At 46.7% G+C, this 22,119-nt stretch overlaps 2 protein-coding genes across 2 annotated transcripts in view; one reads left to right on the forward strand and one right to left on the reverse strand.

Annotated features, from left to right (window-relative positions):
• Positions 1 to 352: 352 nt before the first annotated feature.
• On the reverse strand, positions 353 to 19,861 carry LOC116518984 (fanconi-associated nuclease 1-like). Its single transcript, XM_032232566.1, has 14 exons — positions 19,633 to 19,861; positions 16,852 to 18,251; positions 16,274 to 16,414; positions 15,015 to 15,210; positions 14,096 to 14,329; positions 12,372 to 12,503; positions 11,061 to 11,169; positions 9,529 to 9,648; positions 7,489 to 7,653; positions 5,564 to 5,717; positions 4,441 to 4,544; positions 2,800 to 2,994; positions 1,555 to 1,683; positions 353 to 532 (listed from the first exon to the last, which is right to left on the reverse strand). The coding sequence occupies exons 2-14, from the start codon at positions 18,137 to 18,139 to the stop codon at positions 395 to 397; spliced, it is 3,105 nt and encodes a 1,034-aa protein (XP_032088457.1). The 5' UTR covers positions 18,140 to 18,251; positions 19,633 to 19,861; the 3' UTR covers positions 353 to 394.
• A 2,075-nt stretch (positions 19,862 to 21,936) lies between these two features.
• The window catches only part of LOC116519262 (transient receptor potential cation channel subfamily M member 1-like), a 10,822-nt gene continuing 10,639 nt past the window's right edge, over positions 21,937 to 22,119 (forward strand). Inside the window, exon 1 of the mRNA XM_032233098.1 lies at positions 21,937 to 21,978. Coding sequence (XP_032088989.1) covers positions 21,937 to 21,978 — 42 coding nt within the window. The remainder of the gene's footprint in view (positions 21,979 to 22,119) is intronic.

The following is a 22,119-nucleotide window of genomic DNA, read 5'->3' on the forward strand; positions in this document are numbered from 1 at the left end:
CTGTCAGCAGTTCGATCCGGACTGGCTCAAGGTTTGACTCAGCCTTCCGTTCTTCCGAGGTCAGTTAAAATGACGATCCAGATTGTTGGGGAAAACAACAATCTGGAAACCATCTAAAGGGCCGTAAAGCATTGTGAAGCGGTATATAAGTCTTAAGTGCTGTCCTTTAACTTGGGAAATGCTCCCCATGGGCCGACCTGGGCCTTGGAGACGCCCACTTCCAATCACTCAGCCTGAAATGCGTCTTCAGCGTGAGCGCACGGGTGGAAAATTCAAAGCGAAGCCAAAGCGGATTAGAAAGAAGCAGCGAAGGAAACCCATTGCCGTATCGGAAGATTTTATTGCACTGGATCCCCGATCCCTGTGTTGGGGGGGGGGGAGACTCCCCCTTCCTTCACCCAAGGCGCTGACTTTTAGCCCCGACGGCCTCTACGTGGCAAACTTCGACCGACGCGCCCAGCTTCTGCAGCTCGTCCAGCCACACCGTCTGCTTGTGCGAAAGCCGATCACCGGGGCCCTTCACCTCCACCAACTGAATTGGGGAAGAGGCGGAAGAGAGCGTGCAAATGTCACTCCACAATCTGGATGAGCAAAATCAGTGCCTCCCCCCCACCACCACCACCCCTAAAAAATATAGAAAAATATCGCAAAACGTGCTCGCACAATCTTGCCAACGGCTGTAAAAGTGGGCCGTTGCTGAGCCCCCCCCCCCAAATGAAGCCACGTGACCCCAGGAAGGGTGGGTCGTGCAGCCATGTTGGAGCTGAGTCCCAAGTAACCTCTGGAGAGACCCTCGCTAAGCGTCGTAAGGTTGAGGATTACGGGTAGTTTGTGATTTGTGAGTCCAAGACAAATCTCTAGCCGTGAAACTCTTTCCAAGTATCAACTCTTCCCCACCTCTGGGAATTTGTCTCTTGGGCACCCCACCCCCCAGGAGTTTCAACCCATGAAATGGTTTGTATGAAAGTGTGCCGAGGGATGGGCGGGGAGGGGGGATATTATTTTACTAATTTACTACTTTATTCTTTTTATTTCTTTTATATAGACTAGAATAACAAGAGTTGGGAGGGCCCTTGGAGGTCTTCTAGTCCAACTGTTGGGGCATTCACAACTTCTGGAGGCAACTTCTGTTCCACTGATGAATTGTTCTAACTGCCAGGAAATTTCTCCTCCGTTCTAAGTTGCTTCTCTCCTTGATTAGTTTCCACCCATTGCTTCCTGTTCTGCCTTCAGGTGCTTTGGAGAATAGCTTGACTCCCTCTTCTTTGTGGCAGCCCCTGAGATATTGGAACGATGCTATCATGTCTCCCCTGGTCCTTCTTTTCATTAAACTAGACCTGCAACCGTTCTTCATATGTTTTAGCCTTCAATCCCTTAATCCTCTTTGTTGCTCTTCTCTATCTCCGCGTCTTTTCTACATCATGGCGACCAAAACTGAATGCAGTTCATGGTTTTCATAGCCGTGTTAAGCTGCCTTGAGTCGCCTGGTGCGACTCAAAATTTATTTATTTCTAAAACGGATAAAAAATAAATAAATAAAATCTGCAAAGGCACCTTATATTGTCGGCTTCCCGTGCTCCAGACGACAAGATCGGGGAGGCCCCCCCTACAGTGGCGTAGATCTTGGGAGAGACGCCGGCAAACTCCACTCAGAAAAGGCCCCCCTAAGCAGCAGACCAGGCTCTGCAAAACGGAGGGAAGTGGGGGGGGGAGGCTTTTTTCAGAACTTTGGGAAGACCCCCCCCCCCACTTCCAGCAAAGCAACATGGGGGAATCTCGTTCTGTTTCTGGGATTTGCTCTGAAAAGCCAGGCAATCTGTTCCATCTGCTTTGCAAAAGTACACCTGTGTCGGTGGTGAAATTCAAATGTTTTATTTACTACCGGTTTACTACCATGGGCGTGGCGGGGGAAAGGATACTGCAAAAACCCCATTTCCTTCTTTCTCCAGGAGAAGGATACTGTAAAATCTCCAGTCCCTCCCCGACTCTGGGGCCAACCAGAGGTGGCCTTTGCCGGTTCTCCAAACTACTCAAAATTTCCGCTACTGGTTCTCCAGAACCTGTCTATACCTGCTGGATTTCACCCCTGATCTGTATGCTGTTGGCTTCCCTCTCCTTCTCCAGTCTTGAAGGTAGCTGAGAAATTTCCAAGAAGCCCCTTCCAGAAACTTAAAAGCTACTTAAGTAATAAAGCGGCTCCTTATTTTATTTCTTTTAATGTGCAGGTTAACCATATCTTCCTTAGGTAAAGATTCCTCTCGCATATATGTGCTAGTCGTTCCCGACTCTAGGGGGCGTTGCTCATCTCCGTTTCAAAGCCGAAGAGCCAGCGCTGTCCAAAGACGTCTCCGTGGTCATGTGGCCAGCATGACTCAAAGCCCGAAGGCTCACGGAGCGCTCTTCCCTTCCCACCAAAGGTGGTTCCTATTTCTCTACTTGCATTTTTTACGTGCTTTCGAACTGCTAGGTTGGCAGAAGCTGGGACAAGTCACGGGAGCTCCCTCCGTTACGCAGCGCTAGGGATTCGAACTGCCAAACTGCCGACCTTTCTGATCGACAAGCTTCAGTGTTTAAGCCACTGAGCCCCCATATCTTCCTTGCTGGAACGCAAAGGACTGCTTACATATCTCAGCAACTTTAAGATGGATGGACTTCCAACTCCCAGAATCCCCCTTTTTTGGCAGCCGGGCTCCGAAGTTTCCAGAACCTGGGGTGGTTTTCTAACCATCTCTGGCGACGTCAGGAGGAGGGAACTTGGCCCTGCGGGTATCTGCAAAGGTGCCCTTCCCTCCCACTCACCTGGGCTTGCTGGAGGGAAGAGAAGCGGTCCCAGTCGATCAGCCCTGACGCTTTGCCCTTCTGGGCAGCCCACACTTCGCCCACCCACTCCTGGAGGGTCTCCGTCGAGGCCTCGTGCACCGACTGCAACCTAGGCTTGATGGCCGACCGGCGGTTCTTGTAAAAACTGCTGGTGTAGAGGTCCAGGGGGAAAGCCTAGGGAGGGAGTGGATAATCCCACTTAAAATCCCCCCACACATAAAAGGCGGAATAAGAATCTTTTGATAAAAGAGTATTTGCAGCTCAGGGTTGAACGGTGGGGGGGTCCTTGGCGGTGCCCTTTTGAGTTTGGCGGTTTTCTTGCAGGCGTTTCATTGCCCAACTAGGTAACATCATCAGGGCTGGAAGGAGAGCAAGCCCCACTCCTTCTAGAGCTGAAGTTGTTACCTACTTGGGTAATGAAAGGTTTGCAAGAAAATAAGCAAGTTCAGAGAGCACCAAGGACCCCACAGTCCTCCTCCTCCTCCTCTCCATTCTAGCTCTGATGATGTTCCCTAGTTGGATCATGAAACATCTGCAAGAAAGCCACCAAGCTCAGAGAGCACCAAGGACCCCACAGTCCTCCTCCTCCTCCTCCTTTCCAGCTCTGATGATGTTCCCTAGTTGGGTCATGAAACATCTGCAAGAAAGCCACCAAGCTCAGAGAGCACCAAGGACCCCACAATCCTCCTCCTCCTCCTCCTTTCCAGCTCTGATGATGTTCCCTAGTTGGGTCATGAAACATCTGCAAGAAAGCCACCAAGCTCAGAGAGCACCAAGGACCCCACAGTCCTCCTCCTCCTCCTCCTCTCCTTTCCAGCTCTGATGATGTTCCCTAGTTGGGTCATGAAACATCTGCAAGAAAGCCACCAAGCTCAGAGAGCACCAAGGACCCCACAGTCCTCCTCTCCGTTCTAGCTCTGATGATGTTCCCTAGTTGGGTCATGAAACATCTGCAAGAAAGCCACCAAGCTCAGAGAGCACCAAGGACCCCACAGTCCTCCTCCTCCTCCTCCTCCTTTCCAGCTCTGATGATGTTCCCTAGTTGGGTCATGAAACATCTGCAAGAAAGCCACCAAGGAGCCCACAGTCCTCCTCCTTCACTCTGCAAACCCCTTTCCCTTCTAGCATTGATATTGTTCCCTAGTTGGGTCATGAAACGTCTGCAGGACAATCACCAAGCTCAGAGAGGCACTAAGGGCTACACAGCTCTCTTCCCTCTCCTCCTCCAACCCACCACTTTCCAGCACTGAAGATATTACCCAGTAGGGTGTTGCAATGTCTGCAAAAAACCCGCTAAGCTCAGAGTGCGCCAGGGACCCCACAATTCAACCCTGAGCTGGGGAGCCAAGGTGGCACAGTGATTAGGGTGTAGTACTACAGGCCACTTCAGCTGACTGTTATCTGCAGTTCAGCGGTTCTAATCTCACCGGCTCAAGGTTGACTCAGCCTTCCATCCTTCCGAGGTGGGTGAAATGAGGACCCGGATTGTTGTTGGGGGCGATATGCTGACTCTGTAAACCGCTTAGAGTGGGCCGAAAGCCCTATGAAGCGCTATATAAGTCTAACTGCTATTGCTATATTTTCTTCCACCCCTTTGCCCATTCCGAACGCAAAGCTTACCTGGTATGGGTTCCTGAAGACGTCGGGGATGCCATCCATGAAAAGGACGTCCCACATCAGGAGCCCAAAGAGGGCAGTAAATGTAGACCCTTCGCCATGGATGCCTGAGGAGGAGCCCAAGTGGGGGCCACAAGGAACATTTCGGAATATTTTTACGTGCCAAGGCAAAACATTCCAGCCCCGTTGATCATCATCAATCCAACCTTGCATTCCGCCTTGGCCTCAAACTCGCCAGCTGTGTCAAGCCTGCAATTCCAGAGGTTTCTAAGAAGAGGCTGGACAACCACTTGTCTGAAACGGTCTAGAGCAGTGTTTCTCAACCTTGGCAACTTGAAGATGTCCGGACTTCAACTCCCAGAATTCCCCAGCCAGCATTCGCTGGCTGGGGAATTCTGGGAGTTGAAGTCCAGACATCTTCAAGTTGCTAAGGTTGAGAAACACTGGTCTAGAGTCTCCTGCTTGAGTAGGGGGCTGGACTAGAAGATCTCCAAGATCCCTTCCAGCTCTGTTTTCCTTCCTTCCTTCCTTCCTTCCTTCCTTCCTTCCTTCCTTCCTTCCTTCCTTCCTTCCTAGTAGAGGTTTTTAAGAAGAGACTGGACAGCCACTTGTCTGAAACGGTCTAGAGTCTCCCTGCTTGAGTAGGGGGTTGGACTAGAAGATCTCCAAGATCCCTTCCAGCTCTGTTTTCCTTCCTTCCTTCCTTCCTTCCTTCCTTCCTTCCTTCCTTCCTTCCTTCCTTCCTTCCATCCATCCATCCATCCATCCATCCATCCTTCCTAGTGGAGGTTTTTAAAGAAGAGACTGGACAGCCACTTGTCTGAAACGGTCTAGGGTCTCCTGCTTGAGTAGGGGGCTGGACTAGAAGACCTCCAATGTCCCTTCCAGCTCTGTTATTCTATTCCTCCTCCTCCCCCCAGGGTCATTCTCACCAGCTCTGTCACCAAGGGAAGTTAGGAACTCGCAGTCTCCCAGTTCCTAGCCAGTCCCCTCCATAGCTACACCCCGCTGGTGTTTGGAGAAGTTAATCTGGAAGGACATTTTTTTGCCCTGGTGGCTCCAGCAGAGGCCGTTCCTTATTCTCCCTGTGATGCAACCGAGCGAAACAAAATAAGAAAAAGGTCACCTTGATCGAAGCCCTGTTGCTTGTAGTGGGCTAAGGCCAGTTCCTCAACGGAGCAGACCACCGCCAAGAGTTCTGCTCCCTCCGTTTGACTCTCCAGGATAAACACGGATTTGCCCATCCCGGTCTGTGGGCACAGTTTTCCCTTGATGGTCACCTGAGTCAAGGAAGAATCCTGGTTAAGGGATAAAGCAAGCCCAGGGATGTCTTCTTCTCCCACACCAGGTTCTCCAGATGTTTCCTCAACCAGCATAACTCTGGAGTGGAAAGAGTGGGTAAAGCAAGCCTAGGGATGTATTCTTCTCCCACCCAAAGTTCTCGAGACGTTTCCTCAACCAGCATAACTCTAGAGTGGAAAGAGTGGGTAAAGCAAGCCCAGGGATGTCTTCTTCTCCCATCCCAAGTTCTCCAGATGTTTCCTCAACCAGCATAACTCTGGAGTGGAAAGAGTGGGTAAAGCAAGCCCAGGGATGTCTTCTTCTCCCACCCCAAGTTCTCCAGAGGTTTCCTCAACCAGCATAACTCTAGAGTGGAAAGAGTGGGTAAAGCAAGCCCAGGGATGTCTTCTTCTCCCACCCAAAGTTCTCCAGAGGTTTCCTCAACCAGCATAACTCTGGAGTGGAAAGAGTGGGTAAAGCAAGCCCAGGGATGTCTTCTTCTCCCACCCCAGGTTCTCCAGAAGTTTCCTCAACCAGCATAACTCTGGAGTGGAAAGAGTGGGTAAAGGAAGCCCAGGGATGTCTTCTTCTCCCACCCAAAGTTCTCCAGAGGTTTCCTCAACCAGCATAACTCTGGAGTGGAAAGAGTGGGTAAAGCAAGCCTAGGGATGTCTTCTTCTCCCACCCCAAGTTCTCCAGATGTTTCCTCAACCAGCATAACTCTGGAGTGGAAAGAGTGGGTAAAGCAAGCCCAGGGATGTCTTCTTCTCCCACCCCAGGTTCTCCAGAGGTTTCCTCAACCAGCATAACTCTGGAGTGGAAAGAGTGGGTAAAGGAAGCCCAGGGATGTCTTCTCCCACCCCAGGTTCTCCAGAGGTTTCCTCAACCAGCATAACTCTGGAGTGGAAAGAGTGGGTAAAGCAAGCCTAGGGATGTCTTCTTCTCCCACCCCAAGTTCTCCAGATGTTTCCTCAACCAGCATAACTCTGGAGTGGAAAGAGTGGGTAAAGCAAGCCCAGGGATGTCTTCTTCTCCCACCCCAGGTTCTCCAGAAGTTTCCTCAACCACCATAACTCTCGAGTGGAAAGAGTGGGTAAAGGAAGCCCAGGGATGTCTTCTTCTCCCACCCAAAGTTCTCCAGAAGTTTCCTCAACCAGCATAACTCTGGAGTGGAAAGAGTGGGTAAAGCAAGCCCAGAGATGTCTTCTTCTCCCACCCCAGGTTCTCAAGAAGTTTCCTCAACCAGCATAACTCTGGACTGGAAAGGGTGGGTTAGGCAGTGGTTGAAGGAGGAAGTTTATCGACAAACATTTGGGCCATTCCTTGTAGAACTTGGGACCTCCAGTCTTTCCACTATCGTGGTTATAGCTCTTCTCTGGACCTACGCCATTAATTGACATCTTTTAAACTGAGGCCTAGAAAACATCCCCATTTCTCTGAGGAGAAATTTCCTCAGGTAGGGAACACAGCAGCTACAGATGGCCCTCAACTTATGACCAGTTGCTTAGCGAACCCAAGTTACAACGGGCCACTCCCAAAATACTCACAATCTGGTTTCAAAGTTATGAAGGCCACCCATGCCGTCACATGACATTGTGGGTCCTGGGCAACCAGGTCAATTCTCCACGGGTAAAACCGACTCACTTAACAACCAGAGCATTTGCTTAATGACCATCGTCAAATAAAAACCCGGTCTGCTCACGTGTGACCCCCCCCACTAACGACCACCATGCCTTAAGGCTGTAATTCGGTCGTAAGTCGAGTACTTACGTGGGTAACGTCATCCACAGAGAGGAGAGGCAGGTCGAGAAGAAGACGCTTGAACCTCTGGCAGGACGGGGCGTCCTTCATCCTTTGGACTCGCTGGGAGAGTCCGAGCCGGTGGCCTGGACGAAGGAAGGGATCCAGGAGGCCTTTCCGGATGGACGCCACAGCCTAGCAGCCAACCAGCGATTGCAGAGAGACGAAGAACAGAAAATAACCAAGATACAGAGGCCATTTCCTCGGTTCCACCACAAATGCGCGCACAACAAAAGTGCGCCTGACTAAACCGTGGTGTCTAAAGCGCGGTGACAAAACCGTGCGACGAATGAGCGACTAATTAGCCCTAAAGCGCGCCGACAAAAGCGTGCTGACAGAAGCGCGCTGTAACGTAACCCTCAACCTAACCCTCAACCTAACCCTAACTGTAAATCTTACCTTAAATGAAATCGCGCTTCGGTCGGCGCGCTGTTGTCGGCGCCCTTTTGAAATCGCGGTTTTAGCGCAGCGGTGTTGTCGGCGCGCTTATGACGTTCGCGCTTTTGACGGGTCACGATTTCCTCAACTACCAGACAGAGAGCCCCCCCCCCCCAGAAGGAGGCCTTCTAATTTAGTTTATTGTCACTGCACCTCATACAACGAAATTAAACGCCACCTTCAGTGTGCATTACAAAAATAAAAACACAAACACACCTCCTTCACATTCTATATAATTAAAACGGAAAACCCCTGATATTGCATTAATATTGCACTGTGCGGTAGAACTCAATCTGGTTACTGCCCTGGGATAGAAGCTTTTTTTCCAGCCTATTTCTCCTTGTTTTTATTATCCTGTACCGGCTGCCAGATGGTAATAGTTAAAAAAAAAAAAGGCGCCCAGAATGAAATGATCTTTTAAGAATGTTTTGAACTTTCTTTTTTCCAATATATTTTAGACGGTTTTTGTTAAAGATTTATACCGTCTATGGGTTCTGGGAAGTCGGGGGAGGGAAGACTGGGGGGGGGTTGGGGGGGGAGGGAGGGATGAATATTAGGCTTGACGAGGGGTGTTAGGTTTTAAAGTAATATGATTGCACATGTATACTGTCTTCTCTTATTTATTTTTCTTTAAAACTAAGATATGTTAAGTATATTGATATGGAAGCATAAATGCCATCAACATAGATTGGAGTTTGCTCAGAAGCTGAAATACACCAATGAGAGGAAGAGTGGGAAACAGAGGAGAGAGGAAAGATGGGAAGAGAGGGATAGGAGAGAGGAAGAGTGGGAAACAGAGGAGAGAAGAAAGATAGGAAGAGAGGGATAGGAGAGGGGGAAGGGGGGAAGATGAGGAGGATAAGGAGGAGTGGAAGGAAGAGAGAGGAGAAGGAGAAAGGAAGGGGAAGTAGATTAGGAAAGGATGATGGAGGGAAGAAAGGAGGTAGGAGAGCAGTAGAAGAAAGAGGTGTATGGAGAGCAGAAGAGCTAATAATGGTTTTTATTTTTCTGGGTGTTGATGGCAAGAGGAACTGATGTAATTACTACTTAATACAATAGGATATTGGCTATGTAATAGTATACATGTGATTATATTTATTTATTTATTTTATTTATTAGATTTATATACCGCTTCATAGGGCTTTCGGCCCTCTCTAAGCGGTTTACAAATTTTTTAGCAAATTGAGTCAGCAACTTGCCCCCACATGGAAAATAAAAAAGTATATTTAAAAAAAGAATGTTTTGAACTTTCTTAAGGCAGCGGGAGCTCTAAATCTCTTCCAAAAAGAGGAGGGGGCAACCCATGATCCTCTGGGCAATGGCATTGACCCTCTGGAGCTGCTTCCTATCTGCCATGGTGCAATTGGCAAATCACACACAGGTGCAGTAAGTTAAAATATGCTCTACGGTGCAGCAGTAGGGGGTCACCAGTAGTTTTCCATTCCGTTGTTGCTTCCTGAGAAGTCTCAGGTAGTTCTACAAGAACGCTATTGGCAAGAACAATGTTGGAGAGCCCATCCTGGACCACCAGGACACCATAACCACGGAGACCACACACCCCAGGCACCTTACCTTCTTGGTGTCTTTCAAATGCTGGTGTAAGTTCAGAGCTAGGCGCTCCCACCACTGCCCTCGGCTGTCCACGCAGTAGTCTTCCTGAGCCAGGAGTTCTTGCAGCTGCTCCACGGCCTCCTAGCCAGGGGGAACAGAGAAGCTCATGAGAAGGTTGCAGAAGGATAAGCCCAGTTGGTTGGCAAGAAGACCCCAGCATCGTGGCCAGCCTCACGACTCAGCAATGGATGTGGCCAGGCAACACCTTGTGATCATGGAGAGATTGAAGGAGAAGGATTTGCTGTTGGGCGGAAAGCAGGTAGAACAGAAGGACCAAGTCTTGGAGAAGCTTCTTCCGAAGACGTGGAAACGCCAAGCATTAAAAATAGCAGCGGGGAAAGAGCAAAGCTTAAAAATAGGCCAACATTAATAGCTTGCGGAGGATGTGAAGGAGGCGGAAGATCTTGAAAGTGTTTCTTGGCCACCAGCCACACCGCGCACCTCCAGATGGCAAGAAGTTATCAAAATGCTCTCTATGTTGTTGTTGTTTTAAAAAAAAAGTAAGAAAAGATTGACGCTACAGGTAGTTCTTGGCTTATGGCTTATAATGGACCATGCCCACCACGGTTTTAAGTTGCAATGGTCATAAAACAAGTCAATTTAAAGTTAGCTTAGCAAGAAGAAGCTAAGATCAATGTAGAGATGTTATTAATTTCTTTACTTCTTTTTTCTCAATAGATTTTAGACTGTGTTTGTTAAAAATCCATACCGTGTACGGGTTCTGGGAAGTCGGGGGGGGGGGAAGGAGGAGGGGGGTCGGGTGGAGGGAGGGAGGGATATACATTAGGCTAGACACGAAGTGTTAGATCTCAATGCAATGTGACTTCACATGTATACTGTTTTTCTTTAATTTTTTTTAAAAAAATAGGATAAGCCAAGTACATCAACATATAGTGGAAATACACCGAGGGGAGGAGGAGTAGGAAAGAAGAAGGATGGGTAGAGAGGGAAGGGAGAGAGGGTGGGGGGGGAAGGCGAAAAGGAAGGGGAGGAGCGGTTCTGGAGAGAGGAGTGGTAGAGGGCGAGGGGAAGTAGGGTAGAGGGGGATGATGGAGGGAAGATAGAAAGTTGGAGGGTGGTGGAAGAAAGAGGTGTATGGAGAATGGAAGAGGTATATTGGGCTTTTATTTTCTGGGGCATTGTCGACAAGAGGAATTGATGCAATTATTGTTTAATACTGTATGGTGTATACATGTGAGTGTATGAAAATGAAAATAAAATATACTAAAAAAAATCCAAGTCAATTAGGGGACCAAGCTGATTTTGTGAGCCTTTTTTGTTTTGCAGAAGTTTGTTAAAGTGAACACTATCGTCGTAAAGTGACGCCGTGGTCGCAAAGCGAATGGCCTCTCTCGTTAAGCGAGGCAATGGTTCATTTATGGGCTGGCTCAGGAAACCAAGTTCAAAGCTAGTCCCTCCTTGGGCAGGAGCCCCCCCCCCCCCCCCCCCGGTGACCTACATGAAGGTGGAGACCTTTTGAAGAGATCGATTACCTGGTACATGTGAAGCCTCTGCAGGATCTCCACCCCGTGCGACAGGATCCGGGTGTACACCCACCCCACGGTGAAACGCCGCAGGTATTCTGGGAGGGCTCGGTGATGGCTGCATGAGGAAACACGGAAGTCAATCTTCTTCGCCAGGTCATGGCTGATTGCACACCAAATCTCTCGGCTATATACCGTATTTTTCAGACTATCAGGCGCACCGGTGGATAAGGCGCACCAAGATTTCAAAGAGGTAAGTAAGAGAAAAAAGTTTTCGGCCTCCCCGGCCCCCGGGAGCACTCTGCAGGCTTCAGCAGGGCTGGGGGAAGGCAAAAATGCCCCCATTTTTGCAAAAAAATGGGAGGAAAACGGGCCATTTTACACAAAAACGGAGGTGTTTTTGCCTTCCCCCAGCCCTGATGAAGCCTGCAGAGTGCTCCTGGGGGCTGGGGGAAGGCAAAAACACCTCCGTTTTTGCGAAAAATGATCTGTTTTTTGCAAAAATGGGATGCGGGGGCGGGGCTTCGGGAGGCCAAAAATGGCTGTATTCGGTGTATAAGACGCACCGACATTTCCATGCTCTTTTAGGGGGGGAAAGGTGCATCTTATACTCCGAAAAATATGGTATATACTGCATATATATTAAAGAAATGGCAAATCATGGGGGGAAATGGATTTCTATTTTCCCAGCAGTTATAAATACATTTATACTTTATTCTCTCTCTCCCCTCTTTCTTTGTCTCTTTCTCCTTCTCTCTCTCTGTCTGTCTCTCTCTGATCAAAATTTCCTTCTTTCTATCATCTTCCATTTCTAATCTATCAGCCTCTGTCAAGGTAGCCTTACAACCAAGTAGAATTGGCTCAGCTGGTTGCCCTTCCTGTCTTTCTAGGTGAAAAGGCTGACATAAAAATTCCCTTTCTATGATCCTGTAATTCCTTAATTCGGGGTAGAGTTGGGGCAACTGAATGGAGCTGGGCATTTACTGGCCGGAAGCCCTTCCTGATGCCCATGCGGAGTTCACAGCAAATATCTTTTCTTTGCACCCTGAGAAACCTCTGGCGCTACCTAGGATTGAACTCCCAACCTTCCGAGTGGGAGGAGGGTGTCTTCACCACTAGGCCACCACGTCGATCGGATGTCAAATCTCCTCCTGTCTCTTTTACAGGGCTGAGGAGATTCCTCTCTCAAGTTTCTTTCTCTTCCCGTTATGCAGCTCAGGGCCACGTCCTCTCTTGTTGGATTCTTCCTTAGGCAGCATCTCTTCCCTCCCGTCCATTCTCATTGCAGTGGGGGATCTTTCCACCCCTCCATCTACACACCTGAGGGAAGGGTGTCCCTTCAGCTCCTGCCAAGATGCTTTCGCGGTCTCGTACAGGCAGCGCGCCTCTTCCCACTTCCCGCCGGTCATGGCCACGGAAATGTCATTGGAGGTGTGCGCAGCGGCAGCGTACCTGCGGGAAAATTAAAATCAGACGTTGCAACTCGTTCTGAAGATGACCGCTTCCCCCGCCTTATCCTATCACTATGGCAAGAGGTAGTCCTCAATTAGTGACCTCAATTGGGACTTGCAACTCCATTGCTAAAAGATGCAGTTGTTAAGTGAGACGGCACATGACCGTGACACTTACCACCTCACTTCCACCACGGACATTTAAGTGAATCCCACGGGTCAAGGGGAACATGACAGGATTGCAACTTACGACTTCCCTCCGGTTTCCCCATTGATTTGGACTATCATCAATGTGCAAGCCACCAAAATCCCCAATTTTGAGCAAGTCACTGCAAGGACATCATGGCAGCCCTCCGTGCAAGAACTGATCATAAACTGTTTCAACACCATCATGATTTTGGTTGCTAAACAGGGCAGTCAGTAACCGAGGACTAAATGTCTCGCGGGCACATAATCGGAAGCAAGAATGACCAATAACAAACTTAATTTTTTAAAAGAAAAGTTCAGTGCTGAGCCCCTTAAAACAAGATCTATCTCTTGTTTACCTAAACTTAAGTTAAATCCATTGGTAATAAGTAGAGTTAAATAAGAATTGATAACGATAGTAATGTATACAATGTTGAGTTGTTACGATAAGTAATAATTGGATATGAGAAGGGAAGGTTAGAAATATTTTTGGACTATATATAATTATTGATAACAATAATAATTATAATAAACAAAACTATATACAGTTAAGTTTTAACTAATAGGGGGGAAATGTTATGATATAGGACATAGTTAAATAAAGAAAGGATAATGATAATAAATTATATACATGGAGGATTAGAAATCTTTGGTATTAAATATTATGGATGTTTAGCTAAAACAGGATATGAGGACTTAATGTTAACGGAGGATTTTACAAATAAGTAAATGAAATGCCAGCATGTGGTTATGGATTGAATCTTGGTATATTTAAGGATGAAGGACGTTTAAATAACGATAGTCAAATAAAAGTGGAGGTATGATGATGTTAATATAGTAAATATAGATATTTGAATTAATATGAATTATATTTGATGACGATGGAAGAGATGCACAAAAGCTTTTTGTAACCAGCTGATATACTTTCTACAATATATGTTTGTTTTGAAAATAAATAAACAAAATAAAACAAAATAAAAAACCCAAGAGCTATCTCGTGGGCTTCGAAAAAAAGTTGTGAGGATTGTCTGTGGCCAGGACACACACCGTGTGTGTTGTGTGTGTGTGTTTGTGTCCCAGTAACATCATTCAGGTTACAAAGGTCATTTTCTTAGAGGATGGCTGCAAACACAAAAAGGAAGAGGATGAAATATATATTGACCGGAACTTCTCAGTGGGAAAAGAAAAATCTGTGTAAGAAACAAGAGTCACCTAGAACCCAGATTAAAACCTAGAACCCAGTCAGAACTGAAGAAGTTTCTTGGATGAGAAGTAAAAATGTCTTCAAGGGGGAAAAAACAAGTCCAGTTTTCCTTTTGAAATTAAAAAAAGCACCTTTGGGACAGAAAGTGATCTGGATGAATGAGAGTCTCCATAGACAAACCTAGAATTAATTTTCTCTCCTACCGAAGGAAATCATCCCGATCTTGAAATATTGGCGTTTTCCTGTTGACTGTGTAAGTGGGGAAGACGGTCCGGCCCATGTTGACCATCAGCACCGTAGAAAGTTGCCTTTGGCCGCCACTTCCGGCTTCTTCCTCCTCCATGGGATCCGTCAGGGAGAAAAGCAGCAGCACGCGGGAAAAAACAGTCCGGGCCTCACGACAAACCTTGATGCATTTCCCCGCAAGGACTTTAGCCCTGGAAACCAGGAAGAGAAGGAATCGGGGCTAGAATTCTCTCCACCCAGCTGCAGAAGTAGCAACCGTGCCACTAGTCCCTGACTTACAACTACAATCAGGAACACAATAGCTATCCTAAATTGGTGCGGTTGTAGGTATGAGCCACGGTGGCGCAGTGGCCAGAGTGCGGTACTGCAGGCTACTTCTGCTGACTGCCGGCTGCCTGCAATTTGGCAGTTCAAATCTCACCAGGCTCAAGGTTGACTCAGACTTACATCTTTCCGAGGTGGGTAAAATGAGGACCCAGATTGTTGGGGGCAAAAGGCCGACTCTGTAAACCGCTTAGAGAGGGCTGTAAAAGCACCGTAAAGCGGCATATAAGTCTAAGGGCTATTTCTAGTCCTTCCTTTCCTTTCCTTTCTTTCCTTCCCTCCCTCCCGGTGGTTAGAATGCAACATTGCAGGCTAACTCTGCCAACTGCCAGCAGTTTGATCCTGACTGACTCAGCCTTCCATCCTTCCGAGGCGGGTAAAGTGATGCCATTTTACTGGCTGAGGAATTCTGGGGAATTCTGGGAGTTGAAGTCCTCTAGGCTTCAAGTTGCCAAGGTTGGAGACCCCTGCTCTCGAATGACATTCCTTCGGGAGTCCTTCGGGATTGGGTGGCATATAAATTTTATAAATAAATAAAATAAAATAAAATACCTCTTTAGAATGACACTGCCAATCCCAGCTTGGCACGTGCCAAAGATGGAGCGCTGTCTTGCCAACCGGAGGAAATCTTCCAGAAGTTGCTGTTTGGGAGAAGTTGGGTTTTTCAAGTGAAATTCTTTCGCTAAAGCTTTCAACTCGGGGGCAGAAAGTAAGTCAAGGACTTCCGGCAGGTTTTGCAATTCGGCCTCTGCGAAGAGGGAAAAAACCGACAACCGTTTGGGATATAAATTAAGGAGAAACTTCCTTTTTTTTAAAAAAAAAATTATACACATAAGCACATCAACACAACACATAAACACATTAACAAAAATAACTACATAACTTAAAAACAACATAGGAACAATAAGTTCCATCGTATATCATACCGCAGTTCCGAATCGGTTTCTTTGCAGTTAGTGTTTTCCCTTCTATACATTTCTATCTTGCATTCATGGTCCCCTTATTCGTTATCCATTTTTATGTCCATTTCTTTATTTATTTGTACTTAGCTACTTATGATCAAGTATTATTTACCTATATTGTGCTTTATATTTTTACTGTCATCTATTCTCTTACATGCGGTTATAGGTATACATTCACATAGTTATTCTTTTTCTTTGCCATTCTTATATTATTATTATTCCATTTAAAAGGGGTATAAGGTATAATTTGGAATGTATTGTTTACCATCCTTCAAACCTGCTTTGACACCACCTTATTTTCTCTTTCTTTTCTTTTCTCCCTCCCTTCCTTCTCTACTTCCTTCCTTCCTCCTCTCCTTCCCCTTCTTCCTTCCCTTACTTCTCCCCTACTCCTACCCTCTGTCTTCTCCTTCCTACCCTCTCTCCTTCTCTTTTTCTCTCTTCCTCCCTCCTCTCCTTCTCTTTCTCTCCCTCCCACCCATCTCTCCTTACCTCTTTCTTCTTCCCCTACCTCTCCAAGGAGAAACTTCCTAACGGGGAGGACAATTAGCCAGTGGAACAGCTGGCCTCCAGAAATCATGGGCGCTCCGTAACTTAAAAGAGTCACTTATCTGAAATGTAGTGGTCCTCCTGCTTGAGCAGGGGGCTGGGCTAGAAGACCTCCAAGGTCCCTTCCCGCTCTATTCCTATTCCCCTTCCATTCCTATTAAATGTGGTTCTCAGCCCCCCCCCCCCCCAAAAGAACTCTGGGTCACTGATGTAGAAGCCTCGAGCTCTCTTTGGCTAGCAGGGAAGTCTCTAAATTAGTGGATCCAAATAGCTTTGAACCAACCTTCCTAGTGGACCTACCTGACTGCAGGAACCCTGCTTCAACAAGCTCTAGGATGACCGGTGAAAGTTCTGAGCTGATCTCTTCATATTCTATTTTATTCGTCTTTATCCAGGCCAATTTACGCTGGAAAAGCCGGACGTAGAGTTTCTGTCCACCGGCTGCAACGGAATTGTAACGTGAGAGAGAAGGAAAAAAATATATATATTTTACAAAGATATTTGGAAAAGTGGCATTGCATGGAAATTCTGGGGAAACAACTGGACCTTTTGCCAAATAATCTTGCTCAGGAAGTTCGGCTGACCCAACTTCTCTGACATGTCAAGCAATTTTTAATGATAAAAAGTGAGACTTTCTGGATAAATGGAACTGTTTATCAGCTAAATGCAGAGTCTTAAATACACTTACAGGTAAGTCAGTCCTTGGCTTCTGATCACAACTGAAACCAGAATTCTTGTCATAAATAATTCTGCCCGTAAATCAAGTCACCACATGACCAAATTGGATTTTACATCCGTTTTACTATGTTTGTGAAGCCTGTCACTGCGGTCATTAAGCGAACCCCATGGTCATTAAGCCAATTACAAATGAAAGCTACCTGAAAGCTTGTAGAACTGAGCAATGACCTCCGAATCGCCCTCACTGAAGAGTCTCCGGTCATCTTCGTTCTCCAGCACGGCCTCCAGGACCATGAGGAAATTTCGGAGGTAATAGGGGTGTCCAGCTGAATCCAGGCCAGGCCCAACCTCCTCACTTGAATGTGGAAAACTGGCTTTTTCTAAAGTTGCCAAACATAATTCATCCTCCACTTCAATTCCGGCCCCTGCCTCATCGTCCATAGAAAGCCGTTCCATCCCATCTCCTGTGGAACTGGAGAACTTTTGCATCTCATGGTGATTGTCTTCTTCTATCCTTGGATCTGGCTTGTCGGAGGAGAAACTCTGGGATTCCAACTTGGGTGGCTCTCCTTTCGGATAACTGGCTGTCACCCCTTCCTCCTCAACTACTGAAGAAATTCCCAACTGTTGAACATCTGGATCCCTCTGGGGGTTGCTTACCTGCTGGTGGCCTTTTCTTGGCAGCCCAAGTTCTCTGCACGTGAGTGATACCAGAGCAGGATCATTCAGGCCATCAGAGAGAAATCTTGGGTCATTTTCTTGCCCCAAACTTGAGTTATCACCCTCCTTATTCAGAGCTCCAGTTGCCCATCCGAATCTTGATGGGGACAACTGGTCCTCCTTCAGGGAATCTTCACCCCAAGGTTTCTGGTTAGGTTTCTGCTCTGGGATGCCATCTTGAGATGGAGAAGGTTGGCCACCTTGAGTCAACCCATCCCTGCTGCGACCACGCCACCTCCTGGACAATCTGGTGGACAGGGTTCTCACGGAGATATTTTTAATGGCACCATCTCTAAGTTGGTCATCAAGCAGGGCTGGTTTTCCAACTTTCTTGAAATAAGGACTGGTCTGTTCTCCTGACTCCCTTTCTGTTTCCCGATTGTCTCCTCTGGAAAGGCTACGATTTTTCTCAGGTGTTGAGAGCTTAGCGGCAAAATATGGACTCGAACTGACAGGCCCAGGTTCAGCTGACGGCCCGGGGGCGACAGCGGACGTTAAGCCAGTTGCATCCACATTGTCCTCATTCTGATTATTTTTGCATTCTTCGTCAATGTGCTGGTTGATTGTGTACCTTGGTATCGTCTGGCCACACAAGGGACAAGCAATTCTGGCGGGGGGAGCATTGTTAAAAAGGGAAAGAATGGAAGGAGACTCTGGGGCTGCAGACAGCCCCCCTCTGCCATTTTTCCTTGCGGGGTTTTTATTGCTCTTAGAGAGGAACAATTTTCTCCTGGGTCTTTTCTGGTCCGGAGGCCCGTCCTCTGCCATTGCAAGGCCCTAAAGCATGGTGAAATCAGAAGGGCTGCCTTTTCACAGCCTCGGTTCACGACAACATAGATTCTCTCCGATCCCACTTGCTGCACATTCTCTTCTCTCTTGCCTGAGGAGGGGGGGGGGGGAAAGAGCAGAAGCCACGTTAAGGTTTTGCAGAAAGAAATCACAAAGAATGATGACTGTGTTTCCCCTTTGTGAAAAATCAGGGAGTTAGCATTTCAAGAAGGGCCAAAGAATTTCATGAATCTTTACTCTAAGCTGGAGCCCAAAGCCCTAGGATCCTTCGTGTGTCACCTATGCGGATCCGGATGTAGAGAGGTGATGCGTTAAAACTCGATTTCTTCTAGATCTGCTTTCAAGTTCAATTTCATGGAGAACTTGAACTTGAAATTGTCCAGGTTTGTTGATTTAACACGGAAAGACTTCAGCGCCCTGTATAATTAAGAGTGACATCAGTGAAAGAGATTGTGCATTCAATGGTTTACGAGTCCCCGCGTGTAACACAAATAATTATTTCACTCTTCTTTGTGAATCTAATTGTAGATTATGTCTATACTAACAACCATAACACCTCCCAACTCTCAAAGACTCTGGACCGAGTTTAGATATATTCCATTCCTGCACATTTTTAAAATTATCTATCTATCTATCTATCTATCTATCATCTATCTATCTATCTATCTATCTATCTATCTATCTATCTATCTATCTATCTATCTATCTATTTATCTATCTATCATCTATCTATCTATCATCTATCTATCTATCTATCTATCATCTATCTATCTATCATCTATCTATCTATCTATCTATCTATCTATCTATCATCTATCTATCTAGTCTATCTTCTGTCTGTCTGTGTCTATCTTGTATATCACCTTTGTCTATCATCTATCCATCCATCCACCCATCTATCTATAATCTATCTATTCTATCATCTATCAATAATCTATATCTTACTATCATTTATCATCTAGCTTTACATAGTTGTCTCTATATTTTCCTTTTATCTCCCACATTTATACCTGTACATACATATCCTATTTATTTACATTTCTATGTTTGTCTTTCTGTCTTTTCCCTTTTCTTTCCATGACAGCCATTTCTAAAAGCAATGCCTCTGTGCTTCCCTAACGCCCAATATAAGGCGCTAGCACAAGCAGAGGTTTCCCCAGGGCCTCCTGCATTAAAACTCTGCCACTGAGAATGACAATTCTGCTTATGCCCAAAATATCGCGGAGCGATGCTCTCCGCAGCTGAAGGGGGGCTGCTGCCATCTCAGCTTGCACCGCTGAGATCTCCAAGCTTTCATTTTACACCAACTATTCAACATGGAAATTGTTCTTTATTCTGAGCTGGAGCCCAAAGCCCACCAGAGAGGCAAAGGCGAAGCGAAGCAAAACTATAAGCCGCAGAGACCGCGCTGCCAGTTCAGAATGAGCAGTTAAAAAACCCTTCCTCCTTCTCATGCATCTAGTCCGCAGTACCTGCCGCTCCATCCTGGAAGGGATCCCTTATTGCATTTTGCAAAAGCAATAATAAAAAAATGTGGAAATTGGTGGAAAAGGCGTCCTTCCCGGGTGAAAACAGCAGCGCGGGGGGTGCAATGCAGGGGAGGGCAGAGGGGCGCGATGCAAACGAGCCCCGGACTCAGCTAAGCGGTAAAATTCATTCAAAAAAAATTGCAGGGGGCTCACACGGGGCTGCGCATGCGCGGTGCGATGGGTTCCCGCGTGCCGGGGAAGCCTTCTTTGCCTGCACAACGTTCCATCTCGCCGCCAGGCCGTTGCAATCCATCCCGGATCCAGGCATGCAAGATCGATGCTGGAGCGATCGATCGGTAGCCAGAAATTACAGCTGCAAATTTTGTGCAAATTTTTTTCTTCATATTTAAGAGTCCAATCCCCCAATTTCAGTAAAAAGTAGCTTTTTTTCCCCCTTCCTTCCTTCCAGGCCTGAAATGCAACCAGTTTTTTTTTTAAATTCTGGGTACATAAACTACTCAATCCTTGCGTGCTTATTTTGCAATCTCTCTTATCTGCAAAGCTCTCCAGTTTTGGTGTGTTTTTCAAATTGGGAACGTTCGGTGGGCTTCGACTCCCAGCATCCCCTAGCCAGCATGCTTTTAGATGGATGAACAAGATGCACAATGATTGGGGAACTCATCTTAAAAGTGGCCAAGCTGTAGTTCCTAAACCAGATTGTTTCCATATCCTGTGGCAATGAGTTCCACAGGTTAACTGGGCTCTCGTATCTTTGAAAAGGGAACAATGCCCCCAAGTGAGGTTTAACTCCCGGAGACTGGCAGTCAAAGCCTTCTCCCCTTGCCCTCTCCTCCTGTAAGGACCCCCCCAACCACTTCCTTCATCTCTCCACTTTGCCCAGCACCATCCTTCCCTATAATTCCCAGGAAGGATAGATTCACCGTTTGCATTTAGGACAGAATCTGGAGGCAATTTTGACTTCAAATTCTGCTGAATTCCCCAGAAGCATCTAACTTGCCAGGTCTGGAAGGAAGATTTTGGAACAAATGCATATGTTCCTACACTGGAGAGCTTTTTTGATGGTTCCGTTGGCAGCACACAAATCATTTCTGTGCAAGAAAAATCCCACCACTTCCCTGATTTCCCCCCCCCCCCTGCTGCTTCCATTAGCTGACACAATCTTACACTCCCATCAATTAGATCGGCTTTTCCATTTTTAAAGACAGCAGCCTTACGTTTCCTCCTTAATATGCTGCAAATGCTTCTGCTTGCTTTTAGCCCAAAATTGGAAAAGCAATTCAAATCCAGATTCGGCCTGAGTTTAATTGCCTTTGACAGATTCCCCCCCAAAGCCCAAAATGCAAAAAAACATACAATTATGCAGCCAGAGAAAGAAAAGTATTTAATGCCTTACTAAACCAAGCTGAGCCAAGGTGGCGCAGTGGTTAAATGCAGCACTGCAGGCTACTGCTAGATCAGCAGGTCAGCGGTTCAAATCTCACCGGCTCAGGGTTGACTCAGCCTTCCATCCTTCCGAGGTGGGTAAAATGAGGACCCAGATTGTTGGGGGCAATATGCTGACTCTCTGTAAACCGCTTAGAGAGGCCTGAAAGGCCTATGAAGCGGTATATAAGTCTACTGCTATTGCTATTGCTATTGCTAAACCAATACTGTTCATTTCAGGTGCTAAATGGCATCTTTTGATCGGCTGTCTTGCCCTACTCTGCTAAAAGGCATTAAGGGCGTACGACTTCTTTTCAGCTTTAAAAGGGATAATTGTAGCAAACGATAAGCCTGAAAGGTAATTTTCCAAACTGAATTAAGCACTTTGAATAGTGATCAAGATTCCTGAGCTATCTTGCTTTTCTTTTAATGCTGTTAAGATGAGAAAACAGAGCTGCTTTAACCAGACGAGGATGAAAGCCCTCTTCTAACAATTAAATTCCTGCAAAAGGATTGTTTTTAATATACACCAGGCTGCTCTTCGGAAATATAGTAGCCACCCATCGCCCTAGGCATCGGGAGGAATTCAAACTCATGGAAAAACAATAAACCCTTTGCAGAGTACAGAATAACGGAGTTGGAAGGCGCCTCGGAGGTGTCAGCCTTTACTTCGCTGCTGCTTCGGCTGCCATGTGAGGGGGGCGCATGGTATTTGGGAGGGGAAACATTATGTGCTGGACCTCATCACTCCTAATTCCTTTGCTCCTTTGACTGAAAAATGCTTGGAATCACAAGTAGCCAGAGGTGACCGCTGACTGTGGCCAAAGGAAGGGAATATGGCCATTTTAAATGTGACCCTATTGGATGGCGTACAGCGATGACTTCGAGAGAAAAGGGGAGATATGTGTGCCTATCAACGGAGTTTAATTCAAAGCACAGTTTTAAATCAAGAAAATAATAATAATAATAATAAGAATCCAACCCTTAGTTTAATTTATACAAAGCGAGACATGCATAATGTATCATAGCTTTAGCTTCTGGGCAGAG

This window comes from Thamnophis elegans, chromosome 16 (assembly GCF_009769535.1).
Source record: "Thamnophis elegans isolate rThaEle1 chromosome 16, rThaEle1.pri, whole genome shotgun sequence".
NCBI lineage: Eukaryota > Metazoa > Chordata > Lepidosauria > Squamata > Colubridae > Thamnophis > Thamnophis elegans.

Excerpts from the sequence above, each read along its gene's own strand:
- LOC116518984 (XM_032232566.1), bottom strand. The coding sequence starts at position 18,139 with ATGGCAGAGGACGGGCCTCCGGACCAGAAAAGACCCAGGAGAAAATTG. Across the intron at positions 14,330-15,014 it reads GGCAGTGTCATTCTAAAGAG|GGCTAAAGTCCTTGCGGGGA; the intron begins GTATTTTATTTT and ends CCTGGTTTCCAG. Across the intron at positions 11,170-12,371 it reads AAGGGACACCCTTCCCTCAG|CCATCACCGAGCCCTCCCAG; the intron begins GTGTGTAGATGG and ends TTCCTCATGCAG.